Raw genomic sequence first — 24,581 nt, forward strand, 5'->3', positions numbered from 1 at the left:
GCACCTGTAATCCCAGCGGGAGGCTGAGGCAGGAGAATGGCTTGAGCCAGGAGGCGGAGATTGCAATGAGCAGAGATTGCGCCACTGCACTCCAGCCTGGGCGACACAGCAAGACTCCGTCTCAAAAAAAAAAAAAAAAAAAGTTCATGTTCTTAAAACACAAAGCGAAACTCCCTTGGGAAAAGCCAGCTATCCGAAGGCATAAAAAGTACTTTAAAACTGCTGGCCGGGGCCGGGCGCGGTGGCTCAAGCCTGTAATCCCAGCACTTTGGGAGGCCGAGACGGGCGGATCACGAGGTCAGGAGATCGAGACCATCCTGGCTAACACGGTGAAACCCCGTCTCTACTAAAAATACAAAAACTAGCCGGGCGAGGTGGCGGGCGCCTGTAGTCCCAGCTACTCGGGAGGCTGAGGCAGGAGAATGGCGTGAACCGGGAGGCGGAGCTTGCAGTGAGCTGAGATCCGGCCACTGCACTCCAGCCTGGGCGACAGAGCGAGACTCCGTCTCAAAAAAAAAAAACAAAAAACAAAACAAAACTGCTGGCCGGGAGCTGTGGCTCACGCCTGTAATCCCAGAATCCCGGCACTTTGGGAGGCCGAGGCGGGTGCATCACAAGGTCAGCAGATCGAGACTATCCTGGCTAACACGGTGAAACCCCGTCTCTACTAAAAATACAAAAAATTAGCCTCGCGTTTTGGCGGGCGCCTGTAGTCCCAGCTACTTAGGAGGCTGAGGCTGGAGAATGGCGTGAATCTGGGAGGCGGCGCTTGCAGTAAGCCTAGATAGCGCCACTGCAGTCCAGCCTGGAGACAGAGGGAGACTCGGTCTCAAGAAAAAAAAAAAAATTAGCGGGGTGAGGTGGTAGGTGCCTGTAATCCCAGCTACTTGGGAGGTTGAGGCAGGAGAATTGCTTCAACCCAGGAGGCAGAGGTTGCAGTGAGCCAACCTCATGCCACTGCGTTCCAGCACTTCAGCCTGGGTGAGAGTGACTCTGTCTCAAAAAAAAATATATATATATATATATATATATACATAGCTGGACATGCACAGAATATGGCGTATGTATATAATGAAATTGGATGCTAGGAGAGAAACTGGTAAAATCCACTTTTTTTTTTTTGAGACAGAGTCTCGCTCTGTCGCCCAGGCTGGAGTGCTGTGGCCGGATCTCAGCTCACTGCAAGCCCCGCCTCCCAGGTTTACGCCATTCTCCTGCCTCAGCCTCACGAGTAGCTGGGACTACAGGTGCCCGCCACCTTGCCCGGCTAGTTTTTTGTACTTTTTAGTAGAGACGGGGTTTTACCGCGTTAGCCAGGATGGTCTCGATCTCCTGACCTCGTGATCCGCCCGTCTCGGCCTCCCAAAGTGCTGGGATTACAGGCTTGAGCCACCGCGCCCGGCCTAAAATTCACTTTTTATCACCTTGACTGGCTTAAAAACAATAAACCCTACTTGATTTTATTTATGGCTGCAAGATGACTGTAGTTTTTCGTTGTCTAGAGATTGTTTGAAACTTCCATAGTGAAGCAAAACTTGTTTATCTCCTAAATGACGCTTTTGTAACGTCATTAAATGTTAACAATGTAAGGCCGGGCGCAGTGGCTCACGCCTGTATCCTAGCACTTTGGGAGGCCGAGGCCGGTGGATCTGAGGAGTTCGAGACCAGTCTGGCCAATATAGTGAAACCCCCTCTACTAAAAATGCAAAAGTCAGCCAGGCATGGTGGCACGTGCCTGTAATCCCAGCTACTCGGGAGGCTGAGGCAGGAGAATTGCTTGAACCGGGAGGCAGAGTTTGCAGTGAGCTAAGATGCCAGTGCACTCCAGCCTGGACGACAGAGCAAGACTTTCTGGGGGAAAAAAAAATCCCAACTACTTGGGAGGCTGAGACAGGAGAACCACTTGAGCCTAGGAGGCAGAGGTTGCAGTGAGCCGAGATTGTGCGATTGCACTCCAGCCTGAGTGACAGAGCAAGACTCCATCTCAAAAAAGAAAATTTTATTCACACTAAATTCCCAGTGTGGGTTATTCTCAAGTACACATGCATAAACTTCAAGGTTTGTGAACTGCTCCTCTGCAAGTCACCTCTTCCCTCCAGTAGCAGTCAAAATCCTTCAACCAGGATCCTTCCAGGTGGTACCCCCCACTGCACGGCATCTTAACAGGTTTGCATCTATACAAGTGGGAAGTTATCTACTATATGTTGCAATTATATAGATCTTTTATGTTTTGAGACATGGTCTGGCCCTTTCGCCCAGGATGGAGTGTAGTTGTGCCATCACAGCTCAAGCGATCCTCCTGCCTCAGCCCCTGAGTAGCTTGCACTATAGGAACAGCGCATGCCACCATGCCCACATTTTTTTTTTTCTTTTATTGGGATGGAGTTTCACTTTCATCGCCCAGGCTGGAGTACAATGGCACAATCTCAGCTCACTGCAACCTCTGCCTCCCAGGTTTCAGCGATTCTCCTGCCTCAGCCTCCTGAGTAGCTGGGACTACAGGACCGGGCCACCATGCCCAGCTGATTTTTATTCTTTTAGCAGAGACAGGGTTTCACCATGTTGGTCAGGCTGGTCTCGAACTCCTGACCTTAGGTGATCCACCTACCTCAGCCTCCTAAAGTGCTGGGATTACAGACGCTTGCGCCACCGCGCCCAGCACATTTTTGTATTTTTTGTAGACAGGGTTTTGCCATGTTGCCCAGGCTGGTCTCAAACTCCTAGCCTTAAGTGGTCTGCACCTTGGCTTCCCAAAGTGCTGGGATTACAGGCATGGGCCACTCAGCAATCCCACCGATAGGAATTTACCTCCTGATCAGTATCAGTGAAGTGGACCAAGATATTTGTGTAAAGATATGTGTTACAGTGCTGTTTACAATAGCAAAAATAGACCTGGAAATTACCCTTTGGGACCAGGTTGAGTAAATCATGACACACCCACACAATGATATTGTAAGAGCAAAGACAAGTCACTCTGAAATGATACAGAACACCAAGGTTTTGGGTTTTTTTTTTTTTGACAACCTGTTGCCCAGGCTGGGGTGCAGTGACGCCGTGGGGTGATCCACCTCAGCCTGCCAGGTAGCTAGGACTACAGGCACGTGCCACCATGCCCGGCTAATTTTTGTGTTTTTAGTAGAGACAGGGTTTCACCATGATGGCAAGGCTGGAATCTTTCTGAGATAGCGTCTCGCTCTGTCTCCCAGGTTGGAGTGCAGTGGTGTGATCATTGCAGTGTTAACCTCCCAGGCTCAACTGACCCACCTGCCTCAGCCTCCTGAGTAGCTGGGACTACAGGTGTTCTGCAAAACCCACCTCAACTTTTTTTGTAGTGACAAGGTTTCACCATGCTGCCCTGGCTGGTCTTCACCTCCTGAGCTCAAATTATCTGCCTCGCCTTGGCCTCCCCAAAGTGCTGTGATTGTAATAGGCGTGATGACCCACTGCGCCCAAATAGAGCTTGCCTGGGCAGGGCCCAGTACGAATGCCACTAAGCCTGCTGGATTTTCCTCAAAGACTCAATTGCTAGCACCATTCTCAGTCTGCAGCCCACCCTACTCCTCTCAGGTCTCTGCCTCCAGAGGGCCTGCGACTGTGCCCATGCCTGCTCGTGTCTCTTCAGGATAGACAGGGAGGAAAGCAGACATCCTGGAATCCCAGCAAGTGCTGTGTTTATTTTCCAAACAATTTTATTGAAATGTGTGTGCCAAGAGTACATGGGCAGCACAAATAAATGAACAGGGAAAAAAAAAAAAAAAAACAAATCACATGTACAGTAATTTTTTAAAAGTGAAGGTTAATCTTGGGAGATATCAGTTCCCCTCTCCCTCCCCCTGCAGACTTCCAGCGTTTCCATTAAGGTTAAGCCTCTACGAACCTAGCATTAAAAAAAACAAAACAAAACAAAAAAAGGAATACAAGATCTTTTGCAAATTACAAAAACAAAAAACAAAAAATGGCATAAAGGAAAGAGAAATGCCTTCCTGCTCAGATGGGAGTCTTCCTAGGCACCTAATTAAGAGGCGTGCTGAGCGGTGGAGAAACACAACTTCAGAGTGTAAGGGTATGGACCATCTGAAAAGGAGAGAGAAGTCTGGTTGGGTCCCATCTTTGGAGGCTCCCCAAACCCAGGTCCCCTCAATTTTGCACCCATCTCCCATTTTCTGCTGGTCAACTGCAGGGGTCTAGGAAGTGACTGCCCAAAGTGAGGCTTCAAGATGAGCCAATTATTATCAATTATGCACAGCATTTCTCCTTCTCTTCCCTCATTCCCATAGAGAATTCCATTCATTCCTATCTCCTTTGCCAGCCCAAGGCAGTGGGCCTCTCCCAGCAACTGGGTGGGCAAGTTTTACCTGCTGGATAGTGTTGCCTCCTACCTAAGCCAGTCTCTGATGCAAAGAGAGAATGCCACCTCCCTGGAGGACAAGCTTGAGGAACTCCCAAGCTGGCAGAGTGGCAGCAGGTAGTCAGGCTGGCTCTCTCCCATGAGGAGCACAGGTTGCTCTCCAGGTGAGCAGGTCCCACCTGCCCGTGTCACCAGCAGTAAGAAGATCCCCGGGGTCCTATCTTAAGGGCAGGAAAGACATGCCTGGCCTGAAGCCAGCCAACCCATTAGGTCATCAGGTTGATGCCTGCAGGACTCCCAGATACTCACTTGGGTTTTTCATCTGGTAATGGTTCAGGAAGCCCAGAGTCTCCAGGGCATCGCTCTTAGATTCCCACTCCAGCAGTCCAGAGGAGCTGCGCTCACCTGATTGCAAAGCAAGGGGAAAAGCAATGGTTTTAGACTGACCCAATAGGAACTAGGAAGCTGCCCACCAACCACCAAGTAACTAGGGGAAGGATATGGGTGCACTCGACTCACTTTTGCCTGAGAATACTTTCACAGAAGATGGCCGCTTCACTCCCAGCTCATCGCAGATCTGCAAAAGAAATAGGTAGTAAATGAACTCTGGAACAAAAGGGCAGTCACACAGGATTCAAGCAGATCAGGCCCTGCATGACTCAGTATTTGAAGTTTTCAAGAGAAAAGGCTTGTAGATTTTATCACACACTCTAAAGGCATCCCAGCAACAATGCTCTTTAATTATTAAGATGCCTGAGACTGCGAGGCTGCTTTTTCTTTTTTTTTTTTGTCTCCCATCTTCAACAGCTATCTGGGTATCAGCACCGAGCTATTTGCTGAACGCAAGGCCAACATTTCAGACCACAGCCAGATCCACTTGAGTTCCTCCTCCCTTCCTGCTGCCTCAGTTGCCCGACTAAGCTTTACAGGGCCCCACTGATGGCACCCCAAGGCTCCGCCAATGCAGTTCTTGTGAAACTGGGCCCTCATCACTGGGCCTAGGAAGCAGCTTTCCCAGCAAATGAGCAGTTGCTCTGCTTGCCAAAAATGCAAGGAAGGAACGTGGCAAACGGTATTGCTAGGAACTTGGTGCCATTCTCATCCTTCCCAGTTTTAGAGCAGGGATCTGTATCTGTCCCCCGCTGCTGTGTCCCTAGCACTCAACCCAGGGCCAGGCAGCACAGAAGTTCAACAACTCTGCAAATAGGAGCTAGTTGCAGAAAAAACTGAAATGAATGGCCTACTCAGGCAGCCGTTGTGAGGACCCAACTGCCTGCGTAGTTCCACAGCACACACCTCAAAGAAGTTCTCCTCGGTCACCTCCAGCGGGGCGTTGAAGAAGTGCAGCACATTGCTGGGGTGCTGGATGCGGTTCTTGGCTGCCTGCTCTGGGGTGGAGAACCGATTGTTCCGGGACTCACTGAAGTCTTTGTAACTGCAAGACCCGTCTTCCAACCCGTATGACTGACCGGGCATGATGGCTGGCTGCTTGGAGACACTGCAAGAGGGAAGGGGAACCTTTGTCATACCCAAAGTTGTCCCCCAAGCTTTCCCCTGTGGCCTCCAGAGGCTCAGCTTGCCCTGTGTGCCCTGGGGCATTGCTCTACGGCTGAGGCAAGGCTGACCCACTTTCTCCTGTGGTGTCAGAGAAACATCTGGGAACACACCTGCCACACCCCATTTCTGTGTGAGTAAACACCTTGGCCTCACTGTGCTCCTCTGCTGGGCCCTGTTCCCCTCCTTTTCTCTCCCCTGTACCTCTGCCACCCTCCCTAGCCTGAGCACCTACCAGACATTCAGCTTCTGCCCAAACATGAAGTTGTTGTTGAGGTGGGTAATGGCCCGGTCCACAGCGTAGCCATCAGCCATCTCCACCATGGCGGCCCCTGGCTTGCTTTTCATGAATTTCACCTTGGGGAGAGTAGCTGCAGTCAGCACCTCCGTCCAGCTGCCAGGATCCCCTCTCCTACCCCTCCCAAGTTAGTAATAACCCCTGCTCTGGCTCTGGGCTCCCATGTCCTCACAGTGAATCGGGGCCACTAGAAAAACATGCCTGGCCCACACCAAGTACTCAACCCAAGGTGAGAAGCAGAGCCTGGGTCATGTTTTTAACTGTGGGACATAACCCAACAGTAAGTCATTTAGTGAGGCACGACAGAAAACTGTGCAGGAATGAGAAATCAAATCAGCCATTTTCACCATTTTGCCTGTTTTTTTTTTTTTTTTTTTGAGACGGAGTCTTGCTCTGTCGCCCAGGCTGGAGTGCAGTGGCCGGATCTCAGCTCACTGCAAGCTCCGCCTCCCGGGTTTACGCCATTCTCCTGCCTCAGCCTCCGGAGTAGCTGGGACTACAGGCGCCCGCCACCTCGCCCGGCTAGTTTTTTGTATTTTTAGTAGAGACGGGGTTTCACCGTGTTAGCCAGGATGGTCTCGATCTCCTGACCTCGTGATCCGCCCGTCTCAGCCTCCCCAAGTGCTGGGATTACAGGCTTGAGCCACCGCGCCCGGCTCCATTTTGCCTGTTACACAGACATGTGTTATCTATGGATGGCTGTGTCTACGGTCACAAGGTCAAATACTCCTTCAGCTAGGTTACAATGGAGCAGTGCCGGTTCTGGAGCCAGGCGGTCTGACTCTGAGTCCTGCTTCACTTAAAGGCTATGTGAACCCGGGTGGGTTATTTGAGCCCTCCGTCCTCCACTTCCCCCATCCATCTCATTAAGGATTAATGTGAGAAATTACACAGGTCACTACATGTAAAGCACCTTTAACAGTACCTGGTAACTAACAACACTTCACCTGTGTTATGAACTACTCTAAGTAACAAGCCAAGTCAGGAACTACACAAAGGCTCCCAAGACCCGGATGGGTTTAATGGAAGGAAAACGTCACATGGTTTCAGGTAGACACTTAAGTCACCACCAGACCCAGTCAACTATCCCATGGGAAGGCAGAAAGCCTAGTGTTGCCAGGTCTTCAAGTTTTCAGGAGGAAATCCTTAAACGATAGTGTTTCACTATAATGGGTTCATTTTTATGTTTTATAGATCTATACTGATGTACTGTTAAGTATTAGTACTTTTATGTGATAAAGTCATTTCTTTTAAACATTCGTAATTCAAAAACAAAACACCCACATGCAGTGAGGACCAAACAAAGCCCATCTGCAAGCAGGCTGCCTGGGCTCACTGAGTCACTCACTCCGGGCCTGGCCGCCCAGCGCCACACCAGGCTCCCCCTGGTTCTTCCCCCTGTGCTGACTGGCAAGACCTAAGGCTCAGTGAGGAACCCAGCGGGCCTAGCAGCAGCTCACCTTCTCCACATTGCCATACAAGCAGAAGACATTGAAGACTCGATCACAGTTCATCTTAGATTGATCCAAGCCATAGACCATGAGCACAGGGCTGTCGGCGTGAGGGCCATACTCGGGTGGTGGGGGAGGGGGTGGGGGATGCCCATACTGGGGGCCGTAGCGACTTGGGCCCCGACGGTGACCCCCCACTGGTGGACCCATCCTTCTCCCTTCGTAGTGAGGTGGGGGGGGCCCGTAGCCCTCATCATGGTAATGGCTGTGGTACCCACCGTGGGGCCCTCCTGGGGGGTGGGAAGGAAAGAGAGGGAGGACGGGTGAGAATTTGCACGGCGGGCGGCGGGCAGGGGCACATGAGCCACGGGAGTCCACGGAGGGGAACCCCCTGCCCTCACCATATTCTGCGGGGTGATCTCCCAGGAGAGGGGGCTGCCTCTGGCGTTTGTTGGGGTTGCTGCCAGGGTCACCTGTGGACAGAGAAAACAGTTAGGAGTCTCACTCAGAAATTGGGGTCTCTCCCTCCCTTCTGACTGCACAGGCTGATGTGAGTCCCCCAGCTCCTGCAAACTGCAAGCCCTCCCTTCCTCAAGGGCTGCGGGGCCTCCTTTTGTGATGTGACCTATGGCAGGCATGAAGCCCGAGCCTCAAAGCTGGTGCCCACTCCTTCCTCCGCTCACACCGAAGGGTTGGTCTTGTTCTGTGAAGGACAAGGCCAGGTTCTGTGCTCTCAGCTGCCCTGGCCCTGGGAGAAAGCCTAGCTCCCAGGCCCTCTGGGGAACCTACAGCTGCTACAGAAGCTGATGTATTATGGAAGGCCAAAAGCAGCTTTCTAAACTGACTCCCAATGAAGGGAGAGTAGATTAAGAACAGAAAAATAACCCAGGAGGGAAGCAAGCAAGCTTGCCCCCAAAGCCCCCAAGGTTTTAGGAGCTCCAGACTGTCTCTGTAGATCCCTTCTTTCTTAATCCCAGTCCCCCTTCCCTCCCAGTCCCGCCAGCCCAAGAGGGACTGACTGTAGGAGCTGACAAGCAGGGCAATGGCAGAATCAGTTCAAAGAAGCAATCATGTACAAGGTATCGACATTCCCACACCCGACAATGGCGCAGATCCACCCGACCCCAGCAGTTTGTAATCACTGCCGTTAACTTAGCGCTTAAGTGGCAGGCACTGGGCTAAGCGCTTTACAGACATCACAGCTTCTCAAATTCCTCACAACAACCCTATGAGGTAGGTTCTGATATTTCAGCCCCATTTTACAGATAAGAAGACTGAGTCGTTAACTTTTAACTGAGCAGTTAAAAGACGCTTGGCCCAAAGTCACAAAGCAAGTCAGTGACTGAACCAGATTTGAACCCAGGTCTGGCTGACTCCAAAACCCAGGGCTCGAAACCACTGCCCTTTCCTGCCACCCGGCCTGGGTTTTGTTACCAGTCATTACAAAGATGGAAAAGGACTACTTACAGCTGAAGTACAGAGTACAATGTCCATTTGTCACAAAAAACAAATCTGTATTTTCTCTTACCATTGGACGCTTCAACAGTGAGTTAGCACAGTTCTGAAAGATGGCGTCCCATCAAACATACACTGCGACCCTGCATCACATGGTTTTACAGTCATAAATACAAGTCACGGTACACATCCGCTACAATTTTTTTAAAGAATTGTTTTAAAAGTCAGTATTTTGATTAAATCAAAAATGGCTCACAGATGTTCTGTCCTCAGAAGATATCAGAAAAGTGGAAATAAAGGTGTATGAAGTGGGTAGTGTCCCTCCGTGTTGTCACCTCCTCACATATGTGCTGCAGTGCGGTGGTGCGGTGCTTCTGGCTGTGTAGCGCTCCGTGTGCGTGTCTCCTGGTATGAGGTGTGCCAGTGGCCCCACTACGCTCGCGCTTTTGGCCTTGGGAGCGCACCTGGTTACCCGGCAGCAGGTAACTGTGTGCCTCTGAGCTGTTTGGCTGTCTGGTTTTAGGTCTGTTTTGGTTTTTTTGATTTTTTTTGTTGTGGTTAAATTTTGTTTCTGATCTCCAGTTGGTGCAGATTATGTTGGCAGCCGGTGACTGCAGAAAAAATAAAAATATCAAAACAGAAAAAAAAGAAGGCCCTCCCCAAACCAAAGGACTTAAAAAACAAAACCCATATGGCGAGGAATGGAGAGAGGATCCTATTGTCTTGGAGGCCCATGGAATCTACTTCCGTCTATGAAACGTTCTCCGAAAAGAGCACCGCTCGCTGGCTGGCTGGGACAGCTCTGTTCTCTGTGTTTCCTACTTCTGTGTACATTCTCGGGTTCAAGTTTGCTTGGATTTTGACTTTTTTAATGTTTAATAAAAAAAGCAGTGTCTGCTGCCATGTTGCGTCTCTTTCTCTCTTTGTCTCTGTATGCCTCTGTCTCTGTGCTTGTAGCTGTTCCTTGGAGCGCGGTGTGGTGTTCTTGATGTAGTGAGCTCAAGTCTGCAGCTGTTTCTGGGGACGTGGTGGAGGCTGCATGTTCTGTTCTCTCCAGGAAGAGCTAGTGGTTTTCTACCCTGTGTGTTGGTGAGCAATGTGCAGAGGCAGAGCCGCTGAAGTATGGTTCCTGAGGGGTGGCGAAGCACCGCCCTCACTCCAGGTCACCTCATCAGCCCTTGCTTTTTTTTGGGCCCCAGCCTTGGGGCTGCCAAAGCTGAGAGGCATCAAAACCAATGCACAGCCAGCCCCCTGCCACTAGCCCCTGCCGGTCTGCACATCTTCTATTTATGTTCCTTGGAGAAGAAATGGTTGTTGCCATGTTTCTGTTAGCAGTCATGTAATGCCATTGCCCGCTCTGGTACATTCACTTGGTCACCAATTTGCCTCTGACCTTTGGAGGGAGCAGCCAGGCCCACAGGGCCCACTGTGAGGATCCTGGGGAGAGTCTAGCCCACCCTGCCCACTGCTTCCCAGATGCAAGGGCGAGCAAGACAGGCCTGCCTATGAATGGGGGGCTTTGGCCTCTCAGGGCCTGTGCGATGTCAGCATCGAGCCTCCTCCCTCAGCCCATGGCCTGGTCCGACGTATCAGACCAAGACAGACACAGAGATGGATGTCTTGTTGGGGGGCTGCCGCTGTTTCTCATAGGCAATCCTCCACCTCTCCCTGCTACCAAAGGCAAACCATTCTTGACAGACACTAGGAAGGGGGTTGTCCATTTGGGCCACCTGCAGAGATGTTGCGTCCCCTCTACAAATGATGTGAGGCATGTCCGCCCTGGTCCAATCCAGAGTGTCTCACCTCCACAGGGTCAGCTTGCTCAAAGGCTCGCTGCAAGAGCCCGGGAGATCTCATTGCCCCCCACACTGTCACTCCCCCAAATCAGACCCTCTCAACAACGCAGAACAAGAGGACAATTCCTGGCCCAACAAGAGTGGAGTCAATGACCCTAACCAGACTCTCAAAGGAGCCACTGCTGATTTCTAAGGCCACCCCTGTGCCTCATCCTCAGTGAGGCCCTGCTCCCCACCCGTCCAGGCGTCTGCCTTGCCTGTGTATCCTGGGCAGCATCGGAAGGCCCCAAGCAGCAGTGAAGACCAAAGGAGGCCTCTCACGCCCCCTATCCCATTTGGATGTCCAAGAGCTAACCCCAAGGCCCTCCCATGTCCATGGGGAGCCCAATGGCATTACATAACCCTGAGCCCAGGCCTATGAAGTGCACTAGTCGAGTGAAGGCAAGGCAGGTGTGTTTAGAACAAAGTGGCCATCAAGATTACCTTGTCCACTGAGATTGGGGTTTGTGTAGTCCCAAGTATCCTGATCATTCTTGAACACATTCAAGCGTGTAGGCTGCAAGGACAAGACAAGGCTTGAGGTCAGCCATGCCCCAGCTCACCTGGAAGCTAATGAGGGGCAGTCAGTCACCTCCCAGACGTACCTTTGCATATTCGATCTTCAGAGTGCAACAGCCAGAATAGATATCAGCCCCATTGAGAGAGGCCTTGGCCCGCTGGGCACTTTGAACAGAGTCAAATGTGAGTCAAGTTAAGGAAAGTATCATCACAGGAGATCTTGGAGGAGGTCTTCAGGTTACCCCAGAGAGGGATAAGGACAATGCGGTATCCCAAGACTGTGGTACAGGTGGAGGCTTTGGGATTAGCTCACTGCCCAGACACTAGCCTCAGGTTGAGAGACCAAAATGGTGTTGATGGACTCAACGCTGCCCTGGGTGAGTAGTTACTGGCCAGAGTTCTCTCATAATCTGCACCCCCAGCCATAGCTACTAGCAACCTCTTCTGCCACAACACCTTCTCCATCTCAGCCCTCTGGCCCTTCGACTAAATCTGTAACAACAACCCAACTACAGCTCTGCCCTGAAAGTCCACCAGTGGCTTTTTCCTGCCTCTGCCCCAAGCATCACATCACTGTCTACGATGCCCTAAAAACTTCTTCCAAACCCGTTGGCTTGCCAGCTACTCTGCGATCCTCAGATCTTTCAGTTTCTCCATCCAAAACAAGCTCCTTCTGACTTTACAACCTTTGCAGAGGCTGTTTCTTTCACCTTGAGTATCAGCTCCTATTTGCTCATAGAAATAGGACATCACCCCCTCAGAAACCTTCACAAATGCCCTTTTTTTTTTTTTCTGGATATGGAGTCTCGCTGTGTTGCCCAGGATAGAGTGCAGTGGCACAGTCTCGGCTCACTGCAATCTCCGCCTTCCAGGCCCAAGCGATTCTCTTGCCTCGGCCTCCAGAGTAGCTGGGATTGATTACAAGCATTCACCACCATGCCTGATTAATTTTTGTATTTATTCGGCCAGGCGCAGTAGCTCAAGCCTGTAATCCCAGCACTTTGGGAGACTGAGACGAGTGGATCACGAGGTCAGGAGATCGAGACCATCCTGGCTAACACAGTGAAACCCCGTCTCTACAAAAAAATACAAAAAACTAGCCGGGCGAGGTGGCGGGCGCCTGTGGTCCCAGCTAATTGGGAGGCTGAGGCAGGAGAACGGCATAAACCCGGGAGGCGGAGCTTGCAGTGAGCTGAGATCCGGCCACTGCACTCCAGCCTGGGCGACAGAGTGAGACTCCGTCTCAACAACAACAGGCCGGGCACGGTGGCTCAAGCCTGTAATCCCAGCACTTTGGGAGGCCGAGACGGGCGGATCACAAGGTCAGGAGATCGAGACCATCCTGGCTAATATGGTGAAACCCCGTCTCTACTAAAGAATACAAAAAACTAGCCGGGCGACGAGGCGGACGCCTGTAGTCCCAGCTACTTGGGAGGCGGAGGCAGGAGAATGGCGTGAACCTGGGAGGCGGAGCTTGCAGTGAGCTGAGATCCGGCCACCGCACTCCAGCATGGGCAACAGAGCCAGAGTCCGTCTCAAAAAACAACAACAACAACAACAAAAATTTTGTATTACTAGAGACAGGGTTTCACCATGTTGGCCAGGCTGGTCTCAAACTCCTGACCTCAGGTGATCTGCCCGCCTCGGCCTCTGAAAGTGCTGGGATTGCAAGTATGAGCCACTACACCCAGCCCCACATCCCCTTTTAAATAAATTTCTTTTTTTTTTTTTTTGAGACGGAGTCTCGCTCTGTCGCCCAGGCTAGAGTGCTGTGGCCGGATCTCAGCTCACTGCAAGCTCCGCCTCCCGGGTTCCCGCCATTCTCCTGCCTCAGCCTCCCGAGTAGCTGGGACTACAGGCGCCCGCCATCTCGCCTGGCTAATTTTTTATATTTTTTAGTAGAGACGGGGTTTCACCGTGTTAGCCAGGATGGTCTCGATCTCCTGACCTCGTGATCCGCCCGTCTCGGCCTCCCAAAGTGCTGGGATTACAGGCTTGAGCCACCGCGCCCGGCCTCTTTTCCCAAGGGTACATTTTCTCAGGACCTCTTGAGACTATGCTCCCCAGACCTCGGTCACTCGTATTTGGCTTAGAATAAACATGTTTAAAAATAAATTCCGGCCGGGCGCGGTGGCTCAAGCCTGTAATCCCAGCACTTTGGGAGGCCGAGACGGGCGGATCACGAGGTCAGGAGATCGAGACCATCCTGGCTAACATAGTGAAACCCCGTCTCTACTAAAAAATACAAAAAACTAGCCGGGCGAGGTGGCAGGCGCCTGTAGTCCCAGCTACTCGGGAGGCTGAGGCAGGAGAATGGCGTAAACCGGGAGGCGGAGCTTGCAGTGAGCTGAGATCCGGCCACTGCACTCCAGCCTGGGCGACAGAGCCAGACTCTGTCTCAAAAAAAAAAAAAAAAAAAAAAAAAAAAAATAAATTCCTAGCCAGGCACGGTGGCTCACGCCTGTAATCCCACCACTTTGGGAGGCTGAGGTGGGTGGACTGCCTGGGGTCAGGAGTTCAAAACCAGCCTGGCCAACATGAAATCACATCTCTACCAAAAATACAAAAAACTAGCTGGGCATGGTGGTGGGCGCCTATAATCCTACTAGGGAGGCTGAGGCAGGAGAACTGCTTGAACCCGGGAGGCAGAGGTTGCAGTGAGCCAAGGTCGCGCCACTGCACTCCAGCCTCGGCAACAAGGGCTGAACTCCATCTCAAAATGTAAATAAATAATAAAAAGAAAACAAAAATAAATTCCTTTGTATCGCCTAACACACGCTCTCCCCTAAGATCTGCACGTCCACACAATATGCCTCGTTCTTTAACAGCCTCCCCACTCAGTCACTGGGCTCTGTGAAGGCATCTGGCACATGGCAGCCACTCCCAAGGTCAGTAGACACATGCTGGCTCAAAGAATGACCACTGTCAAGCCCTGCAAGCCTGCAAGAGTCCCTACCCTAAGGAACACCTGTTTTCCAGCAAAGGATATTCCACCATTGCTTGAACTCCATTCTTCCTGAAAATGACAATTCTCTGGACGGGGCCACAAGGATTACAGATAGTGTAAAGAACATCCTGCAAAAGCAAACAGGCAAGATGAAGAGGCACTGCCAGGTCAGTCTGGCTTAGCGGAGGGAATGAGTGGAGAAAAGGAAGAAGGGAGACCTCACAACTGAAATGCCTGCTGGCACGCACCGTGGTGATCGAATAAATGGGGTTCAGGATGGTAAAGAGAAGCACACTGTTCACGCTCCGGGAGTCATCCGAGTCCCCGGGGCGGGAGATCTTCTGGCTGGTAGAGTAGTTGACAAAAGCTGGGTGACCGGCAATGTATATTTGGTTGTCGGCTGCGTAGTTTACTGCGTTGCAAGCCCCCAACACATCTTCAAACTCCACCAGTGCTTGTCTCTTTTTAGGCATTACCACCACATAGCTGGCAGAGAGAACACAGGTTTCAATCCTCTCAGGAAAATGAAGACAGGAGGAGGGTATCACTTGATTTTTTTGAGAACTGACTCCTCCACGGCCTCTGGACTGCTCTGTAGCCCTATCATGGTCATGGTTCCCCGACCTGAACACCCCACGACACAAGTAGTACCAAAGGCCAAAGAGGGCTAGCTGAGCTAGACCTCCTCTGGGAAGCCTTCCTGACCTCTCCTCACCAGACTAACAGATGCTGCCCATAGGATGGCTTCTTGAGCTTACGCTCTCAACAGTATAAATCACTCTGGGGAGCAACTTTCTAAGAGAAGGAATCCAGATACAGCTCACTACTGTATCTGCAGTATATAGCATGCACCAAATATTCAGTAACTATTTGCTGAATGAAAGAACACTGGCCAGGAGCAGTGGCTCATGCCACTAACCCTAAAACTTGGGAGGGCTAAGTGGGCAGATTGCTTGGGCCCAGGAGTTTGAGACCAGCCTGGCCAACATGGCAAAACCTTGCCTCTACAAAAAAATATAAAAATTAGCCAGGCATGGTGGCGCATGCCTGTAGTCCCAGCTACTTAGAAGGCTGAGGCAGAAGGATTGCCTGAGCCTGGGTAAGACTGCGCCACTATACTCCAGCCTGGGCCATAGAGTGAGACCTTGCTCTGTCTTAAAAAAAGAAACTTAAAAGAAAAAAAAAAAAAACTTAAAAACTAGAAACTACAAGGCAAAGGAAAAAGGAAGGAAGAAAAACAATCATGGCACTTGCTGTAATCTGACAAAAAGTACAATGGTCCAGCCAAAAGCAGAGGGGCCACAGAACCTAGACCAGTATGGCAACGAAATCACTACCTCCAACCAGAAATCGTGGACACACAAGGGCACGAAGAAGTCAACTTTGGAAGCCCAACTCCTGGCCTCCAAGCCCAGTACCTGATGGGTCCAAACTCCTGCAAGGCCTCCACAAGGTCAGCTTCCACCACACCATCAATCAGGCCCCTGATGTGGACAACTGGGGAGGCAGGGGTTTTGTGCGGGTCATCGTAGTTCTCCTGAGAAAGGAAGCAAAAACAAGAATTCTTTTCTTGCTGTACAAGATGACAGCACACTGGCCTTTGTGCTGTTGCAGACCCAGTCAGATAAGACAGTTGGATGTCATCCAGGAAGGATGCACAGAACAGACAAAGGGCAGCAACTGAAGTCAATCAACCCAAAAGATTCTGGGTCAGCAGAAGAGTGGTCCCGAGTGGGTGGTCACTTGCCCTCTGGCTCTTGCTGTAGCTTCTGAGGAAGGCAGATGGAGGGAGGACCACACAAGTCCCAAATATTACGTTCTTCCAGGGACCCCCCCTCTCTTCCCACTGGTCCACTTGACCAAGGAAACATGGGAAAAGAGTAGCTGGAGGAGACACACTGGGAGGAAGGGCTCTAAAAGCTATCTGCTACAGTTTGAATGAGGACATCCCCTTTGCATGTGCCCCAAATTCCTTACCCTTTCACTGGCTCAGCCACCATCACCTAGCTAAGTACACCTGTTCGCCACCACTCACACCTAGGTTCAGTCAGGGCAAAAAACAACACGTAGCCCAGAAACTGGGGCAGCCAAGCCAGTCTTGAATCACCCTCCCACCAAAATCTGCTTTGGAAATTACTGCCTAGGTCAGACTTAGGAAAAACAGGACAAGAAAAGTCTCTTATTTATTTTTTGAGATGGAGTCTCACTCTGTCACCCAGGATGGAGTGCTATGGCATGATCTTGGTCTACTGCAACCTCCATCTCTCAGGTTCAAGCGATTCTCCTGCCTCAGCCTCCCGCGAGTAGCTAGAATTACAGGCCCCCGCCATCACACTCGGCTAATTTTTTTGAATTTTTAGTAGAGATCGTGTTTTGCCATGTTGGCCAGGCTGTTCTTGAATTCCTGACCTCCGGTGATCTGCCTGCCTCAGCCTCCCAAGTGATGGGATTACAGGCATGAGCCCCCACGCTCAGACGGAAGGTCTTTTAGAAAGACCAGAAACTCCAATCCATAACATTAAGAACCAAGACTGCTCCTTCCTAAAAGTATCTTACACCCACCCATCCACAGGAAAATTAACTCTCTTTCACCTCTCCTGGGCTCTGGGACCAGTCCCCTGTCTGAGAATCACTGGGCAGAAGAGCGTGCAATAGAATTGGATTCTATTTCAGGAATGAACCACCCGAACCACAGGGGGACCCGGCACTCCCTCCAGGTTAGCAGCTGCCACAAATGGGAGTTCTAACTCCAGCCCTGCCCCTCACTAGCTGTGCCACCTACGGTAATTCACCTTATCTCTCTCCTAGCCAATCTCCTCCTCTGTAAATCGGGAATCCCAGTACCTCTCCCAACCTCACGGAGGAGCGTTAAGAACTTTCAATTAAGATGTCTTTAAAACGTGTGGGACAAGGCCTGACGAAGATTAAAACGCTAGCAACTCATAACCCATAAATCCCAGAAAACCCTGCAAATGGGCTGCACTGGAAGACTTCAAGATCTTGGAAGGAGTGGGGACTGGGCCCCACTCCAAAAGCAACGACTGGTGTTTTCGGAGGGAGTGATTATAAGGGATTGAAATTCCAGCACGGCCAGGGAACAGTTTCGTTTATCAAATCCTCGGTACCCAATGAATCCCCGGAAACTGTAAGCAAACTCGTGATAGTTTCAAAGCTTCGCTCAACTCCTAAAAGGCTAAAAGTGCATTTAACAAATCTTTCTCTTCCCATTTTCAATGCCTACAAAAATGAGGGAGATACTCTGTTCTAGTATTTAGACTAAACACATTCATTGCTGTATAGAAAGGCTGGGCCGCAGAGATTAAGCTGCCATCGGACGTTAATTTCCCACTCCAGAGGACAAGGCCGCCCCCACCCGTTCCCGCTCACGAGGCGCTCCCCCAACCGCCCACGAGGCCGGGCGGGAGAACTGCGCCTGCGCATGGGGCCAGGGAAGAAAATGATAAAGGGGAAAAAAACCGGCCGGGCCTCGTGCCCGGCCCCCACACGCCAGCCCGCGGCGCCTGCGCCCTGGGCCGCTCGCCTCACGAGCTACTTCCTCTACGCTCCCCGCCCCACCCCCGCTCCGGACCGCGCGCACGCGCAGGCGCCTGTCCTCGCGCAAACCCCGCCGTTTGCCCAACGGCCGCCCCTCCCCCACACCGTCAACGGCGCGATGGCCTGAGCGCGTGCGCAGAAGCCCCCTCAAAAAATAAAATGCCCTCAAGGTGGGAAATTGTCCCGCACTTCCCGGCCTTCCCGGCTCCTAGGGCCCTGGCCTCACCCCGCCGCCGCCGCCGCCCGCCGCCCCGGCTCCTCCACCGCCACCGCCGCCGCCTCCGTGCTGGTCGCCGGCGTTGTCAGTCTTGAGCCGCTTAGGAGCCCGGCCGCCCTCACTGCCGCCGCCGTAGTAGCGGCCACCGCCGCCTCCGCCGCCCGCCGCCGCCATCTTCACCATCGCTCCCGACCGCCTCCGCTGCTCGTCCGGCTGCTGCCTCTGCTCCAGCCGCCGACGCCGCTTCTCCGCCCGGGGCAGCAGCCTCCGCGACATGGCGGCGCAGAACCCGCCTCCCCCCGCCTCTCATTGGGGGAGGGACACGCCCGTCACCCGCCGCCCCCACCCGATAGGGGGAGCCACTGGTCCCGCCGCGGGGGGAGGGTAGGCCTCCACACGCCTTGCGCGCTTATTGGACATCGCCCACGCCGTTCTGCAGGAGGGCCCGCCCTTGTTTGTCTGAGACACTCTTTATAGGTGATCGCTTTCTGCCAGTCATTCCGTCGACCCCGCCGCCTTAAAATAAAATCCAATTTCATAGGTCGGATTTCTGGCGCGGCTGGCCTCCCTAAAAGCACCTGATAGGAGCGACGCTCTAAACCTCCCAAGAATCCCCGCCTCCCTCCCACTTTCAATGGTCTCTTCGCTAATCCGTCAGTACCCAGTCACAAAGACTACCTTCCCGCGCCACTTCGCAAGGAGACAAGGAAGCCCCGCCCTTTTTTGGTCTCTCTCCAGTGGTTACTACAGATGCCCATTCTTCTGCGTCTCCACTGATTGGTCAATGGAGAGTGGAGGGCACCCTCTCACCAGATGGTAGGACTACTGATACGCTCTGATTGGATAATATGGGGAGCCCCACCCCAGGGTAGGCCCTCTTTGGTGCGGTCTACGAAACCAGCCAAGGTGAGAAGGCATGCGCAAATATGTTTTCAGGCACCGCCCAGAGGCGGGGCCACCCCTCAAGAGAGTGACGGCCTGGAATACTCGGAGTATTTACGTAGCGACCGCTGTGTGTGCGCCGGAAGGCTAGACCAAGATTGACAGGAACTCCCAGGGTATCTCTGTCGCCATCACTATACCCTGTTCCTCTCTACCTCTAGGAGGAATTCTTCAAATCCCAAATCTGAGCCTTTTCCTCAGTATAAAACCACTCGCTGCTGCCGACTGTCTTCGGGCCCTATCCAGTTCTAAATTCAGCCGCAACCCCTTTCGGTTTCCCTTGGGAGAAGGCTCTTCCGAGCACTCTCGATCTGTGCTCGTGCAGTCCCTTCCACCTGGGAGAGTCCCTCCACTACCCCTCCTGCAGGAGCTAAGGGCCAAGTCATCTAGTCCGTGCCATCTAAATTTACAGGCCCCTGCCATCCCAGACCCCCAGCCGTAACTCGGGCCAGTGGTTTTTATCTGACAGCTCCACCCCTCGGAGAACCACAGGAAGCCCTGGCCGCGACCTTGGAGACGGTAGCCACCTACCAAGCGCCCAGTGCAAGCCCCCTGCAGAGGGGAGGCGTTCTTGTGATCTGTGCTTGCGTCAGACCTTTCTTCCTCAAGGGCGGGGTAAGACCACCCGCACTGCCCCGAGAGAATGTCGGAGGGTATCTCCAGACTCCAACGAAACCCAACTGGCGAAGCCTGGGGGTGGGGGAGACGAGCGCCCCAGTTATCACGCGCAGGCGGAGGGGTCAAACGGGGATTAACCCGGGATCCCGTCCTACGGCACATAACATTATGGGGCTGCCCGCGCCAGGTTGGCGGGGGGAACACCTTATGGAAGCTATTGGCAAGTGACGATGTCGCCAAAGGGGGAAAAAATAAAAGCGAAGCTAGCGTCGTGAGAAATGCGGAGGACGCTCCAGGACCTTTCCGCCCGGCTGATGGGGGCTCGAGTTGAGGTCCGGGTGGAAACTAAGTTTGAATTGGAGGCTGTGTGTGGTGGCTCACACCTGTAATCCCAGCACTTGGGGAGGCCGAGGCGGGAGGCTCGCTTGAGCCCCGGAGTTCGAGGTTGCAGTGAGCCGTGATCGCGCCCCTGCACTCCAGCCTGGGCGACGGAGCGAGACCCAATCTAAGAAAAAATGGGGTCTATGGCAATATAAGAGGGGGACAGGCCTGGTGGCTCTGCCGGTGAGGGGAAATAAAGTTGGGGGAAGGGGCCCTGCTGGGGACGTCGGTCAGCTTCCCCGGACGCCGGGAAGATCCGAACACGCCGACTGAACAGAGACGGAGGCGGGGCAGCGTCTGAAGCACGTGACCCGCGTGACGGGAGGAGGCGGGGCCGGTCGCGACGAAGGGCGGGGTCGCTCGGTCCCAACGTCAGAGGAATGCGGTGGGGGGAGGGGGACAGAGGGGGCCCCTCCCCTCCCCGCCCCCGCGCCCGGCCCGGACGCCCCTCGCGCCGGCGCGCACGGCCGGAGCGCGGCGGTACGGTGTCCCCTGCGCCTCACGTTCCAGGCCGCCCGACTGGCCTGGTGACCCGCACCCCCCGCGCTCCTGGCCGCCGCCCCGCCCCCACCCCGCAGCTCGGACCCCGGCCCCCGGCCGCGCGCGGCGCCGCCCGCCTTTGCCCCGGTCACCCTCCCGCACCCCTAGCCCCCAGCCCCTACCAGCTCGGCGGCGAGCCTGACCGGCCGTCCCGGATCGAAAAGAGCAGACACTGGGAAGTTTTGGGAGAGGGAGGGGCGGGCCTTAAAGGGACCACGACCTTTTTTCAGCCCCGTGGGAGGAAGAAAAATTGGGGGCAGGGGGCGCGGGAGGGGGGACACGGTAGGAGACCGAGGATCGCCCCGCGAGGGAATGGAGGAAACCAGGCGAGGAGTGGGAAGTCCTTGGAGCCGCGGTGTTGGGGCTCCGCGTCCCTTCTCCCCAAAAATCCACCCCCGCCCCCCGCAGACGGAAAGTCACGCAGTTGTTTGAGACTCGCGCATCTTTCCTCCTGGTCAGGCAAGTGTTGTTTTGGCTGAGGCAAGTGTTTGGGGTGTACATTGCTCACATAAGGAAATGGGCTGAAGGGACGCAAGTGACTAACCCAGGATGCCACAGCTTGCAAGTGGCATGGCGGGGCTGGTCTGACGCCGGAGCAGACGCATCACCACTGTACTGCAGGGCCTATTAGGGTGATGGGGTAGGCTGTAGAGTGGGGGGTTCAGAGCAGGGGACTGGAGCCACCCTACCGGGGTTGCAACGTGGAAGCTGCATTTACTGTCTCTGTAGCCTTAGGAAAGTAACTTAGCCTTCCTCATCCGTTAGGGGGATGGCAGTAGCAGCTTTGTCTGGATGGTCATGAGGAATGCAGAGGATGGAAACGGGACCTTAGAGGCCTACCCGCATTTCACAGTTGAAGTAAAAATGACCCAGAGGGTGGAAGAACCGCGGAAAATTACCACAGCTGGGCAGCCTCTGAAAGAGCAAGTCGCTCCCGTTCTTAATCTACACAAAGCTTAATCTGACCCTTGCAGATCCTTGTAAACCCATGCCAGCCGGGCACAGTGGCTTCCCCTGTAATCCCAGCACTTGGGAGGCCGAGGTGGGCAGATGGCTTGAGGCCAGGAGCTCGTTACCAGCTTGGGCAACATGGCGAAACATTCTCACTACATAAAATACAAAAAATTAGCTGGGTATGGTGGCGTGCAACTGTAGTCCCAGCTACTGGGGAGGCTGAGGCGGAAGGATCACTTGAGCCTAAGAGGTGGAGGCTGACAAAGCGAGACCCTGTCTCAGAAACAAACAAAAGACACCAAAAAAAAAAAAAAAAAAAAACCATGACTGGGCACCGTGGCTTACGCCTGTAATCGTAGCACTTTGGGAGGCCGAGGCAGGAGAATCACTTGAGGTCAGGGGTTTGAGACCAGCCTGGCCAACATGGCGAAACCCGGTATCTACTTAAAATACAAAAATGAGGCTGGTGTGGTGGCAGGCGCCTGTAATCCCAGCTACTCAGAACGCCGAGGCAGGAGAATTGTTTGAACCCCTGAGGTGGAGGTTGCAGTGAGCCGAGATTGTGCCAGTGCACTCTAGCCTGGGCAACAGAGTGAGACTCTGTCTCAAAAAAAGCCGGGTGCAGTGGCTCACGCCTGTAATCCCAACACTTTGGGAGGCCGAGGCGAGCAGATCACGAGGTCAGGAGATCGAGACCATCCTGGATAAAACGGTGAAACCCTGTCTCTACTAAAAAAAAAATACATAAAATTAGCCGGGCGTGTTGGCGGGTGTCTGTAGTCCCAGCTACTCAGGGAGGCTGAGGCAGGAGAATAGTGTGAACCCGGGAGGTGGAGTTTACAGTGAACCGAGATCACACCACTGCACTCCAGCCTGGACGACTCAGCCTGGGCGACGGAGCAAGATTCTGTCTTAAATAAATAAATAAATAAAAATAATGCTGCTGTGAACATTCCTAGTGATATCTTCTTGTGTCCATGTGTGAGAGTTTTCAGGGCATGTAGGTAGGAGTGGAATTGCTGGGTCACCTAACATATTTTAACAATATTGGGTAGTAACAAATTGTTTTCCAATGTATCTGTACCATATATTCCCACCAGCAGTATATGAGAAGGTCTCATTCTTTTTTTTTTTTTTTTCTTTTGAGACAAGAGTCTGTTTGTCCCCCAAGCTGGAGTGCAGTGATGCATACACAGCTCACTGCAGCCTCGACCTCCTGGGCTCAAATGATCCTACCACTTCAGCCTCGTGAGTAGCTGAGACCACAAGCACATGCCATCAGCCCTAATTTTTTTTTTTTTTTTTTTGAGATGGAGTCTCACTCTGTTGCCCAGGCTGGAGTGCAGGGACGTGATCTCCACTCACTGCAACCTCTGCCTCCCAGGTACAAGCGATTATCCTACCTCAACCTCCTGAGTAGCTGGAATTACAGGTACATGCCACCACACCAGGCTAATTTTTGTATTTTTAGTAGAGATGGGGTTTCACCATTTTGTCCAAGCTAGTCTCAACTCCTGGCCTCAAGTGATCTGCCCACCTCGGCCTCCTAAAGTGCTGGGATTACAGGCGTGAGCCGCAGTGCCCAGCCACCCTAATTTTTTTTTTTTTTTTTTTTTTTTGTAGAGGCCAGGGTCTCACTATGTTGCCCAGGATAATCTTTTTTTTTTTTTTTTTTTGAGACGGAGTCTCGCTCTGTTGCCCAGGCTGGAGTGCAGTGGCGCAATCTCGGCTCACTGCAAGCTCCACCTCCCGGGTTCACGCCATTCTCCTGCCTCAGCTTCCCGAGTAGCTGGGACTACAGGCGCCTGCCATCTCGCCCGGCTAGTTTTTTGTATTTTTTAGTAGAGACGGGGTTTCACTGTGTAGACCAGGATGGTCTCGATCTCCTGACCTCGTGATCCACCCATCTCGGCCTCCTAAAGTGCTGGGATTACAGGCTTGAGCCACCGCGCCCGGCCATTTTTTTTTTTTTTTTTTTTTTGAGACGGAGTCTCGCTCTGTCACCCAGGCTGGAGTGCAGTGGCCGGATCTCAGCTCACTGCAAGCTCCGCCTCCCGGATTTTACGCCATTCTCCTGCCTCAGCCTCCGGAGTAGCTGGGACTACAGGCGCCTGCCACCTCGCCCGGCTAGTTTTTTGTGTTTTTAGTAGAGATGGGGTTTCACCGTGTTAGCCAGGATGGTCTCGATCTCCTGACCTCGTGATCCACCCGTCTCGGCCTCCCAAAGTGCTGGGATTACAGGCTTGAGCCACCGCGCCCGGCCCCAAAACTTCTTAAATTTTGATAGGTCTTTCTCCTTTTCCAATATAAGCACTGAGGCTCTCAATTTCCCTCTCCATTTTAATTTGGCCGCATTTTACAGAAAGGTGTTTTGGAACTTCCATTCTAATTTCTCTCAAACAGATGGCATTTTTAACTTGTTGTGAATTGCTAAAATACTTTCAAGTTGGTACATTTTGCATTTTGAAAGATTTCACCAAATTACCCTCCATTAGCACTGTAACAATTTGAGTTCTCAGCATTTCTATATAAAAAAGAAATTTTCCCCACTATCTCAAAATACTGCACATTTTTTTTTACATTTGTCAATCTGAGGTAAAAACTGGTTTTAATTTTCATTTACTTTATATTTACCTTATTGAATGAATTGTGTGTGTGTATGTGAATGCATACCATATGTGTTCACATGGAAATGGGAACAGCTAGAGAAAAAACATCCCAAGGAGAAGAAACAGCAAATGCAAAAGCTATGAAGTCGGCCGGGCACAGTTACTCATGCCTACAATCCCAGCACTTTGGGAGGCCGAGGTGGGCAGATCACGAGGTCAGGAGTTCAACATGGTGAAACACCGTTTCTACTAGAAATACAAAAATGAGCTGGGCATCGTGGTGGTTGCCTGTAATCCCAGCTACTCGGGAGGCTGAGGCAGGAAAATCACTTGAAACCAGAAGGCTGAGGGTGCAGTG

At 52.5% G+C, this 24,581-nt stretch overlaps 1 protein-coding gene across 3 annotated transcripts; it reads right to left on the reverse strand.

Annotated features, from left to right (window-relative positions):
• Window positions 1-3,664: 3,664 nt before the first annotated feature.
• On the reverse strand, window positions 3,665-20,934 carry HNRNPL (heterogeneous nuclear ribonucleoprotein L). 3 transcript variants are annotated; one of them, XM_033226110.1, is made up of 13 exons: window positions 20,783-20,934; window positions 15,826-15,944; window positions 14,656-14,893; window positions 14,450-14,535; window positions 11,547-11,643; window positions 11,386-11,458; window positions 8,053-8,124; window positions 7,661-7,941; window positions 6,138-6,259; window positions 5,645-5,846; window positions 4,868-4,925; window positions 4,658-4,753; window positions 3,665-4,074 (listed from the first exon to the last, which is right to left on the reverse strand). In XM_033226110.1, exons 3-13 carry the CDS (start codon window positions 14,878-14,880, stop codon window positions 4,016-4,018), a joined length of 1,371 nt encoding a protein of 456 aa, XP_033082001.1. In that variant the 5' UTR covers window positions 14,881-14,893; window positions 15,826-15,944; window positions 20,783-20,934; the 3' UTR covers window positions 3,665-4,015. The 3 variants fall into 3 exon arrangements, with proteins under 3 accessions (XP_033082001.1, XP_033082000.1, XP_033081999.1); XM_033226109.1 differs by lacking the exon at window positions 20,783-20,934 and adding an exon at window positions 18,189-18,460; XM_033226108.1 differs by lacking the exon at window positions 20,783-20,934 and adding an exon at window positions 18,189-18,455 and having other exon boundaries at window positions 7,661-8,124.
• Window positions 20,935-24,581: the final 3,647 nt, after the last annotated feature.

Source organism: Trachypithecus francoisi, unplaced genomic scaffold (assembly GCF_009764315.1).
Source record: "Trachypithecus francoisi isolate TF-2019V2 unplaced genomic scaffold, Tfra_2.0 Lachesis_group12, whole genome shotgun sequence".
Classification (NCBI taxonomy): Eukaryota; Metazoa; Chordata; class Mammalia; order Primates; family Cercopithecidae; genus Trachypithecus; species Trachypithecus francoisi.

What these genes read in the sequence shown, in the direction of transcription:
- HNRNPL (XM_033226108.1), bottom strand. Translation starts at nt 18,455, where the DNA reads ATGTCGCGGAGGCTGCTGCCCCGGGCGGAGAAGCGGCGTCGGCGGCTG. An exon ending in GGAGTTCAAGCAATGGTGGA is followed by an intron (nt 11,644 to 14,449) that starts ATATCCTTTGCT and finishes AACTTGACTCAC; the next exon opens with ATTTGACTCTGTTCAAAGTG. An exon ending in TTACCAGATGAAAAACCCAA is followed by an intron (nt 4,075 to 4,657) that starts GTGAGTATCTGG and finishes TCTCCTTTTCAG; the next exon opens with ATGGTCCATACCCTTACACT.